This window comes from Pygoscelis adeliae, unplaced genomic scaffold, assembly GCF_000699105.1.
Source record: "Pygoscelis adeliae isolate BGI_AS28 unplaced genomic scaffold, ASM69910v1 Scaffold160, whole genome shotgun sequence".
Lineage (NCBI taxonomy): Eukaryota > Metazoa > Chordata > Aves > Sphenisciformes > Spheniscidae > Pygoscelis > Pygoscelis adeliae.
Window position 1 is genome coordinate 6,562,344 of NW_008824035.1, and position 11,601 is coordinate 6,573,944.

At 41.1% G+C, this 11,601-nt stretch overlaps 1 protein-coding gene across 3 annotated transcripts in view; it reads right to left on the reverse strand.

Moving 5' to 3' along the window:
- Positions 1-1,595: 1,595 nt before the first annotated feature.
- Positions 1,596-11,601, reverse strand: part of UBE2E3 (ubiquitin-conjugating enzyme E2E 3) — a 62,623-nt gene continuing 52,617 nt past the window's right edge. For 2 of the 3 annotated variants that reach the window (XM_009332283.1, XM_009332295.1), the window contains exons 3-5: positions 7,106-7,238; positions 5,182-5,329; positions 1,602-4,112 (exon numbers count right to left, since the gene is read on the reverse strand). In XM_009332283.1, coding sequence (XP_009330558.1) covers positions 4,015-4,112; positions 5,182-5,329; positions 7,106-7,238 — 379 coding nt within the window. In that variant the 3' untranslated portion in view covers positions 1,602-4,014. Of the gene's footprint in view, positions 4,113-5,181; positions 5,330-7,105; positions 7,239-11,601 lie in introns of all 3 variants that reach the window. The other variant, XR_663951.1, reaches the window with a different exon arrangement.

Here is an 11,601-nt window from a genome sequence, read left to right on the forward strand (position 1 = left end):
TGGTGCCACCGTGCAGAGGTTGAAGGGATACTGTACACAGAGCAGCGCTGAGCTCTCAAATGCTATGTTTCCCTGGCTATAGCATGGGCTGCAGAAATACAATGCTGGTTTACGGCTGAATCAAATCTCATTTTAGTCACGCTACTGTCACCGTCCTTTGAAGCTGTTTTAGTTCAGGATGCCTGCACAGGCCTTCCTTCTTTCATGTAAATACCTAGCGCTAAGTTTTGCTGAAGAAAATGCAGGAAAGATAAAATTCACTCTTTGGCCTGGAGTCAGGAGTCCTTCCTTTGCCACCTGCACCCACGCAGACAAAACCCCAGGGGCAGAAGACCACAAGATCAATGTAGAAGCTGCTGCGGTCTCCAGCTTCCTCCCCTACAGCGCTGTGGTGACCCGGGCAGGGCCATGGGGAAGCCGCAGCTGCAGCGGGGCAGCTGGGGCTGCCCTGCAGCTCAGAGCTGCACCCAGCTGGTGTGGAGCCCCTCAGCCCAAGCCCTGCGGCTCTCCCGTCGTGGTGCAGACAAGTGGGGACGCTGCTGCGAGGCCACAAGTCTGGTTCCCACACATGAAGGTGAAGAAAGGGAGAAGCTTGGTCTTACTTTCTGCAATACCCACGACCACAAATAAGCTGGTACAGAGCAGGAACCAGTGTGCAGCGAAGCGTGGCAGAGTTTCCTTTCCCCCCCCAAAGAGACAGGAAGGGAGCAGAGCACAAACCAGACCTGGTTCAGTTCCTGCTTTCCTTACGAGGCTGTGCAAGCCTGGCCTGTGGCTCAGGATACCCTGCAGTCTTGCTTTCTAGCCCCATATGACTCCCTTCCCTTCCCTTCCCGGCTATAGACTAAGAACGATCGCTAGTCAACATTGATCAGTGAGACCGCCTCCACATAAGGCGCCCCACACATCGGTAGGACATCACAGAACATGAAGCAGCTCACCAAGAACACGTTAGCACAGAAATAACAAGGCTGATGTATATTTGCCCTTCCTTTGTATTTAATACATTTATATTTAATACGTTTATATTCACCCATCCCTTCTCATTTGATATGACAAAGTATTTGCTCTGAACATTCCCACCACCTCAGCTGAAAAGCAGAGAGATGTGACCGTGTTTGCCCGTTTGGTTTGGCCCTCTCAGTTCCTCAACAGTGTCACAGCTCAATGGCTGGGACAGACGGTTCCCACGCGAGTGCTCCTTGTGCCAGGAGATCACGGAGCCCGGTTTGAGCACCTTCCCAGCCAGCTGCGTGTGCTCCCCACTCAAATTCCAAAGACAACAGAACAAGAAAAGCCCGTCCAAAATGGAGAGGAAGAGGGGATGTGCAGTATCTTTAGCTGGTCTTTTCACAAAAATGTCATTTCAATTCAACTTTTTCCCAAATACAGAGCCCAGTGATTGGTGACAAGAAGACGGAACTGAAAATTAAAACTGTAGAATAGGATCAGTGCTGTGCTTTGGCAGTGTCCGGCATTCACCCCAGCATAGCCAGGAAGGAAACAGTTTGAAAACACCAGATGCTTTTTGCAACTGGTATTTTGGATATATTTCCAGCAGGGATTTCTCCCCTCCCCATGAAAACAGACACACATTCTCATTTAACAACTAATTGATTTATTTAACAATACAAATTTCTTTCTACTGCATGGTTTAGCAGAGAGAACTTGAGAAACAAAATTAGCTTCTTTTCTTTTTTTAAAGTTTAAATGTTTACACAAAAACAACCTTTACTTCAGTAAATATAAAATTTACACACAAAAAACCTACATTAAAAAAGAACAGAATCATGACAAACCAACAAAAAAAAAAAAAGGATGGGAATTCAGTGTAAAGGATCCAATTGCAAGGAAGGCAAGATGGGGCAACACTAACAAGGCATCCCACTTGTACACCTATGTATCTGAAGTTGTAGGTACAATACAAAACCAAAATACATTAAAATTAGGATTAAAACCGGTATTTTTATACCATAATATTTTATGATATAAATATCTGTAAATTCTGTAGGCAACACAGTTAACGTGTGAAATACATCGTTTGCTCTTCACTGGAAAGTCACTGGAGTGGTGTACGAGCACCGTGTCACCCACGAGTGCGCTAACGGTCAGCAGTGAGCAGACTTTAGACGTCCAGCCTGGATGTGATAGCCCCTTGTTTCTTTGCCAATCTGTGCTATTTCTCACATGTCCAATGACATAATGAGAAACTCTGGTCACCTTCAGCAGTGATTTCCAGCACTTCATCTCCTGGCATTAGTCTGTTACCTGATTTAGGCATATTCACCTGCCAGATCCCCTGTTTCTCATTCCCTTTTGCACTTTATAACCTGAACTCCAAAGCTATCTTGTAGCTACCAAGAGAGACTGGCTTCTAGGTTGAGATATTTGGGATACACAGTTCTTCAAGCCACCTTCAGGAATCTGTAGAAATATTTAAAGTAGGGTGGACAATTCATGGTCAAAGGTTATGTGATACAAAAAACAGGGACCTATACAGTGATGGCAAACTTTAGATCTAAATCTTTAACATTTTTTCTATTGCTTTAATATTTAAACTTGACATTCAGTTTTCATATATTAAATGAGCAGAGCATCTTATTGATGGAAGTGCTACATTATCTCCAAAAACACCAGGTAGTAAGGGAGACTGTAAAGTTTAAAATTAAGCGTAATTTTAGAAATCATTTAAAGGGATCAAGTCTCTTTTTTTATAATCAATATTGTGACTGGCAACCTATAAAAGCTTAAATTATAAAACTATTAGTGACTCTACATTTTAAACTGTATGTACTATAAAGCTGTATGTCTTTGTTACTTACAGATGTTACAAAATTTCCAAGCCAGAAAGTGAAGGGGGGGGAACGTAGTCTAAAAGTTTTACAGATCTCATTTTCGCTAACAAAGGTTCATTTCCCCCACAACTGTTTTTATGTCATAAAAACCTGATTAAACTTATTCTACTACTTTCTTTTCTGGCCAGATGATACAGTGTTCGATCATGCTTTGGAAGACCATTTTCAATGGGTAACTGTAGTTCTCTAGATCAGCAAGTCCAACTTGCTTTCCTCGGAAACAAAAGCACCAGACTATCTCTAACTTGGCCCTCGTCCTGCAAAAAAAATTGTAGCAAGACTCAGACAGTCCGTTATGAGAGCAGGACTGGCCCTGAAGCAACCAGCTACATTAACTTCTGGAGTAAGCATATGCAATGCTCTCATTCCAACTTGAGAAAGAGCCGAACACAGTATTAAATTTAAGGAAAGTGTAGAAATGACATTTGTTCTGTAAAAAACAAAACAGGGAAAACTTAAACAATCCACAGGTGTGCATTAAACATTTAATAGCAAGCCTTTGCTTATGTATATTAATTTAAAGATTAACCACAGGGATCTGTGATACATTGGCCCTGCCTTGTTACTATAATTAAATTTATTCAAATATTAATTTAAAATAGGAAAACAAAGAAACTACTCCTTGGGGAACATGTTTATTGTGTTTGAGATGATACACTGGGTGCTCTCTGAGCTACAAAGGGAAAAAGGAAATCCTTTCATTACAAACTGACAAAGGTAAAAGTTAAAACAGTATTCACAACAGCATGTACCACATATTGGAAATAGATCTGGGTTTAATACAAATGACATAATTCCTAGTAATCTACAGCTACCTTTAATAACTTCATACAGATAATGAATTAGGCTAAAATGCACTATAATATTTGGTTGACTTCAGGAACAGTATCCTTAGTACATCACAAAATACATTTTGATATCCCAAAGAAGCAAGACTTGCAAGTAGGCATTTTAAACATAACTAATCTACAGCTACAAATTTCTACTCTTGATAGCATTTACCTTTTTGGGGGGCAGTATCCCAGTCTTCAAAAGGATAAAAGCAGAGTAGAATCAGTATAACATATACACAGAAGTCCGTATTGTAAAGGCTATAAAGATTTGTTGCACACTGCAAAGTTGCCTTCTGCACCTTCACACTGCACAAGTAGTTTGTCATTTATGTTGCATATCTCTTGGTCCACTGTCTGGCTATCCTGTCATGTTCTGCTCTGTTGGTCAGGTACTGAGTGGCTATGCTTCCAACCAGAGGGTCAGCTGCAAAAGGCAGGAGAAGATGCATTAGAAACCATTCCACAATAAAAAAAAAACCCACATGATTTAAAACACAGAATCTACTCCAACATATAGTCTTTGTTAGGCCAGAAAATGCTGTGAGATACAGTGGGACTCTTACCATACAAGACATGCCCAAGAGAAAACACGCAAGGCACAATGAACAGAAAAAGAAAACAGAAAAATCTGTTGTGGTTATCTGCATATTAATGAATCTTGCCCCAGCCAGGTGCCCTGCTTTCAGTCCTTTGGAAGGGCCGATGGGTGCAGGGGACATTCAGCGAGCGCAGCCTGGCGTGCTCCTGTCACAGTGCTGGGACAAGACTAGGGCACATCAGGGTATCAGGAATACGGACACACACCGAGGGGATCCAGTTTGCTTCAGGAGTCATCAAACTTTGGTATCACAGAGGCTAATCCAGTTCTCCCTGATCATTACCAGTCTTCTCTAAATGAACTGTCATCTTAGCACTACTGCCCAGTTCCTGCCCTGACTTCAGGCAATTAGCATTCATTGCCTAATGACACGGGTCACTCACACAGTTGTTGCTGAGAAACTCTACTGCTTCCAGTGGAGTTCCTCCCCTCCCAACAGGAACAAGGAACTCTCTTTGAAAACGGGAAAAATCCCTCTGAACATCGTCCCCCTCACATTTGCAAGATTAAATGTCTCAGCTGCTGTCTTAAGAGAAGGGACTTCCTGTGGCCCCTTCCAACCCGCAGGATTTATGAGCTTATAACTCAAGAGAACTTTGCTGCTTTCCTGGATCGACCACTGGCTGCAGCTCCTGCAATACAGACCCTCAATGACATCAACTTATTTTCTCCACCATACCTTGGGAAAAAAAGGCCTTAATGCTATTTACTTTCTGCTGTGCCACAGGAGTGAAAAGGGCCATTAAATGTGGGACGGCATCCAAGCAGGAGTGTTTCATCCCCAATTTTAAAAATATTAATTTGTATTTAATCTGCATACAATCAAATATGCAAATTACATTCCATGGCAAGTAAGTCAAACGACTAAGAGTGGAGTAAACTATCAGCTCCTTACCCGGGTTGCAGTCTGTCAGAAGAGAACAAATAGACAGCAGAACCTTTGAAATAGTCAAAGCAGGGCTCCAGTTGTCTTTCAGGATATCCAGACAGATGACTCCCTGACTGTTGATGTTGCAGTGATAAATTCTGGTACGGAAAGTAACCTGGAATCGCAGCATAAGAGACAGAGAGAGAGTCATTCAGTGTTGCCCAGGGATGCTGCCCCTTGCCTCTGAGCAGCAGCGGCGCCTGGGGTGCTCCCAGTTCTGCAGAGCTTCTGTGGAGGCAGCTCCTCACTGCTTGTTTTCTGAAACACAATTATTTAACAGAAGAGCGCCTATTTACCGTAGTCATGGCGTCCTTTAAGAAACCCACCATGGAGATCTTTGGTGCACAAACTGCTTTCACGCAGGCCCTCTGCCTGGCACCCACAAAAATTAGGACCTACTTTGTAGTACTGTGTGCTATTTAATGAACATATTGCACGTCAAGAACCATCTAATCACGAACATAACTTTACTGTGGTTTCTGAAGGTGAAGAAGTAGAGAGAATGTGGCTGCATGTGCAGTATTAGTTGATCTTTTCCCTTCTTTCAAAAGCCTAAATATAGACCGTGAAAATTAATATTTAAAATTGGAGTATTGTATTATTCTTGTTCAAATTAGCAATGAAATCTTTGCCTTACTCTTCATTAGGCAGGACATAATATACAACCAAAACAATGCTATCACACTAACTAACACCATCCTTGTTTTTAAATTATTTCAGACTAACGTTGGTAAAGCACGTAAGCATTATTCTGCACAAATAAGAAGTTGGAAATATTTATGTGCTTTAATTTTTCCTTTTTCATTTTGGGATCATTTTTCTTTTTCATACTGATGCAGGGGGGGAAAATCCATGATGTTTTCTGAAACTACTGAAAATTCAAAAATGATCATGCCCTTAAAAAACATCCACATGATTTTCATTTGTCTAAAACTCTGCATCACTTAATTTTAACAATCTTAATTCAGAGAATATTAAATTTTGTGGGTTTCAGAGATGCGTGGGTATATTATTCTTTATGCTGTAATCCTTCTGGGAATGAAAAAAGATACCTGATTTATAATAACAACGTTGTAGCCACAAGAGCCATAAGTTGTAGAAATGTTGTGTGGTAGAATGATTTAGTCTTTGCGAATGTCAGCAGCGTCCTTTCTGGTGACTTGGTCAAGAGCTGTGATTTGGCATTAAGGGACAGGAGAAGGGAACAACCTTTAACTTCTTTGATATCCATTAGTAAATTACGATTTTGTAAGTGTTCATACTATTTCTGAGCAAGGAAGTGAAATTTTAGTTTAAGTTAAGATTAGTTTCATTTAATAAAGAGAGTTTTTGCTTAAAAATATTGTCAAACAAGGTTGCTGATCTTGCCAGTAGTAAATAGATTGACATTTTACAATAATGGAAATCATCACAGTAATTTACCCAATTTGAAGTCACAATATAACACTCTAGTTGTCTATCTAAACTGACTTTAGCTTTCTGTTATTTTGCTAAAAATTACATGAACATATACAATATAGAATCTGGTTCATAACAGAAAAAAGTTTATTATACATATATTTTAGTAGCTGAAATGAGAAGAAGGAAGCATAAGAAGGTCTTCCACTGTCTTCTATTAAAATTAACATTTCTTGAATCCTAACTCTTGATCAGAATTATCATCTCATTTATCGCTTAGTAAAGCTTGGAAATCAGTTTTGACTGTGGTAATCAGGAAATAAATTAGACACAGGATTTTTCTGAAATTGCAAGCCAAGATTCTGGACCTTGTAGTTTTCAAGAGACCATAAAAAAATTTTATATTCATACAGTGATGAACACTCGCTCGCTGCAAGTCACATTCTTCTCACATGTGAAAAAATGATAAACACAGTAAAAACCTTACCCTTACCTTTGGTGGCTTGAATGGATAGTCAGATGAAAATGTGATATCCAGGAAAAAAACGCCTCCTTCATATACAGAACCTGGAGGTCCAAGTATAGTAGATCTCCATTCATAAATGTTATCTCCTTTAGGACCGGCACTGTGTAAAAAAGGAGGAGAGAGAAAGAAGGAGTCAGGTGTACCTTTGAGAAAGGCATTTTATGGATTTCCTTCTACAATCGTTTTGTTTAATACAAACCACTTGCCTATCTTTAACGTCTGCCTAATTTCCAACTGATTTCAGTGGGCTCAGCGTTTTAAACAGGCACGAAAGCTGGGCACTCCGCTGTCCCTTTGGAGATAGAGCAATGAAACAGATTGACCACGAACTACTGGACTGTCACTGTTTGAAACATACCCCCAGATCTGCTTTCTCAAGTATGTGGTTGCTCTGAGCTTCTACATCATGCCCTTCCAATGACATCATATCCATACACAAAAGGAGTTGTATATCTTGACCATACTCATCTTCTCCAGGCATTAAACGGATCATACCTTCATAAAAAATGTGACTTACACATATATTGATACACATTTATTGCCACTTGTTTCACAGGCGAGTGAAACGTTACACCCTTGGGCAGGAAAACTGGGGATGGGACAGACAGAATCAAGTAACCTGGAATTGAGCTTCTTACAGCCCTGTTATTCCAAATAACTGTTTTCTTCAGGATGTATTTGTGTTATGTCTCCAGGCAATCAGCATTGAGACTACTAGCCAAAAACAGTTTATTTTAAGAAGTACAATGCTGAATGCATTTCCCACCGGGGAAGAGTTATTGCATAATTAATTATTAAAGCTTTGAAAGAAGGGATAACGAACAAGCATTTTCTTGACTTCTGAGACATCATACTTAATGCTATTATCACACAGTAACCATCTAAGCTCCTCACAAAAACAACCAAAGCGCAATCTTATTTCTGTAAGCAAGTCTCAGGGTAAAAACTAACCTCGCCTTCAAAAAAAATCCAAGCGGACTGCTATGGAAAACAACACCGCTGAGCTCATGCAGGCACGGTGGTTTCATCACATCTATGCGGACAAGCCAATAACGTGGCACTGTAAAAGATCCTTTCAATTCTCCCCACCTCGGCACCCTCCCAGGCACCACCTACATCCTGCAGACACACGGTGAAGCGTCCCCATCCTTCTCCCTCTGTGGTCCCAAGGAACAGGCGCTGAGGACTCTCATATGTGATTGCACATGAAGCAAGCGACAGGGCATGGCACCAAGCCGTAGCCTGGGAGTTTGTGGTTTCTGGCATTGCTCGACACTCAGAGGAGCCTCCCTACAAGCCCTCCAAGCGTTAAGGCTCTTCCCATGTCATGTCACCTCATGTATTTGTCATACATATGTCCACAGTCTATAACATGGCATGTTGGACACTCATCCTTACTATGTAGCCAAACATGTGGAGACACTCATCAGAGACAAGGAATATGAGCAGTATGCACTATGCATCTGCAATTCCCGCACCAAAAATTTAGCTATTTTTACATTAAGATCATATTCGAGAAACAACCAAAAGCTGGTTTTAATTATGAATTCCCTTTCAATTCACAATTCCCCAACATGTTTTTTATCTTGTGGACGTTTAATGTACCAAATGTTTAAACTGTTGCAGGCCTTTCATTGACAGGACAAAATAATCATGGACTTTGGTTGACAACCTATTTAATTAAAAACAAAAAATTATTTGATGGACCTGTAGCTATTTTCCTGTTGCCAAAATGGAAGTAGGTAACAATGGCGTGCTGGCCTCCAGAGTGCAGCTAAGAAAGAAAAACTAGAAGTGCTATCAAAATAAAGTTTGGGTCTAAAATCGCTGATCTTACCTTTCTATTTGCAATGCATGCACAAAAGTGGAAGAAAAACAGTAGATAAATTTTAGAAAAAGAAAAAAAGGGAAATCCAGAGGCAAGGAGGTCCATTTTCGACGATGTAATGAACCGTTTGTACCCTCAGTCACTCCAGAAGATAATTCCATTCATGCTCTCTAAAAAAGCAATTACTGTAAGAACTGAAAATATTGGGGCAATAATGACAATATTTAAAACCCACACAGGCCACTGAAATGTTTTAATTAATTCTTGACATTCATCAAGCTTACAGCTAATTAGTATTGTGCTTGGAAACCAAATTTCTATGGAGCAATTCAATTTCAGCATTAGATGTCCTAATGACTGTTTTATAGTTTAATGCAGAGGTTAGTGCTCTTGCCTCGCGTGTCAGGTACCTTTCTTTCATACACCTCTAACAGCTGGATGCAATTCAATCAGATTAATGAAATAGCTGAATTAAATTAGGGACATATTTCATCCCAATGAATCAGTCACAATTAAGTGCAGCACCAGTCCGGTGCCAAACTATCTGGTAATCACTCACCAAGTCAGAGCAAGGGTATCTATCAGCTAGTAGCCAGAAGCTAAGTGCAATAACTCTCTGCCTATTCCTACCTGCTATCCTCTTCTATGCTACCGCTAGCAATATATAAAAGGGCCGGGCTATGACATGAGAAGGGGAACTCCTAACCTTGTAAGAAGGAGAAAACGCTGTGTTCAAAACCCCTCCTACTGCTGAGAAAAGATCGCTGCAATGTCAAAAGTAACACAAAGCTGTAACAATAACCGCACTCAGATAAAGGAGAAAATTGTTAAATCAAATAATTTCATTACACCTCATTGACGTTTGTGAAATTTCTATTTAACAGCTGAAGTGGTGTTTCACTTCCGGCGGTGTAAAAGATACCCCTGCTTCATTAGCAACCTAGAAAATCCCCACAATCACTACATTATCGGTGTGAGGCGACGCGAGATTAAAGAGCAGAGACAAGACACCACACTTGGCTTCTACCACCTGTATATTTCTACTGGGGATCATCCTCAGCCAGCCATACCCTACTTTGTGTTTTGTATACATACCAAGGATAATCTTTTTTGGAAGTAAACAAACCCACACTCTCTAAGGCTCAGCAAAACATACCAGACCTATTCACGGCAGTCTCGCCCTCTGCAGTGATCTGCACAAGGACAGGACAGTGGGGTTACACTCACTTGGACGACTGCAGAGAAGAGCAGAAAGCGCAGTCCTCCCTCAGGCAACACCTCGGTTGTGTACCGAGCTGCAAGCGAGTGCCGGAGCCCTGCTGGAGTCACTGCCTTCGACTCTCCATCACCGCAGAGCACCGTCCCGGTGCTGCAGAAAGCCACAAGGAGGGAACTGCCACTCCCTGGTGCAAATCTAACTTCTCCGTTCCCACGGAGGACAGCAAAAACCCTGGGCTGAAAACTGGGAATTAAGGAAGCTTTACTCTGTCCGCAATTTTCTATTTCATTGATACACCCAGAAGAAATACTCTCCTCCTTCTGTTGGGCACTAAAGAGGCTGGCACGGGAGGTGCTTCTAGGGGCTGTATTGAACTCTCTATTCCCAGACGTTCTCCTGCTATTCAGACTCACTCTCCTATTGCAAGCATAGGCTTCAAGCATCTCACCTTAACCCTTGAGAGTTGTGGTGAGTGACAGCCTAGGAATCTCTCTCGCTGTCTGTCACACTGGACAGAATACCCCGGGCAGAGCGCTACAATGGGGAATTTCCATGGTTTTCTTCCCTTTCCTTTTTTCATCACAGAAAGACCCAGCTCCTTCTGACTTCCCCAATGGAATCCATATGGACACAAATCCTCCTCTATTCTGTCCCTTAAAACACAAAATCCTGATGGAGCAACGGATCTGATGACAACTTCAGTGTTTTGGCTACCCAGCATACATGTGCAGTTCATTGCTACCAGCCTGCTGCCCTCCTAAATTAGCTTACAGAACATCACAAATTCAGTAAAGGCACCACCAGTACATTCTCAATAAAAGAACCACTTGATTAATTTTTTAAAATAGGGGCTAAAAATATCTCAGACAAAATAACAAAGCAAATTAATCAAAATGACAAAATGTTCTTTGCAAAATTAAGAGGTTTTTACTTCATACATACTTGGACGTGAGGAAAAATGTCTTTACTGAAAGAGTGGTTAAAGATTGGAACAGGCTGCCCAGGGAAGTGGTTGAGTCACCATCCCTGGAGGAATTTAAAAGACGTGTAGATGAGGCGCTTAGGGACATGGTTTAGTGGGCATGGTGGTGTTGGGTTGACGGTTGGACTCGATGATCTTAGAGGTCTCTTCCAACCTTAATGATTCTATGATTCTAAAAGTTGTATTGATTTTTTTTTTTAATAAATTAGATAAATTGACAGAATAAAGTTAACTGGCTACATCTGCTTCCTAAGTAAATATTCATTATGCCACTTCACTGAGGGATATATACCTGATCCAGATAAGACAAAGGATTTATAACCACGCTCTATCCAAGCTAGTCTGCTGAACAGATTTAATTTACAAGTGTGACTTCAGATGGTGAATTTGAGAAGACGTGAGGTTAAACTCTAGAGGCCCATGGGGTCACACCA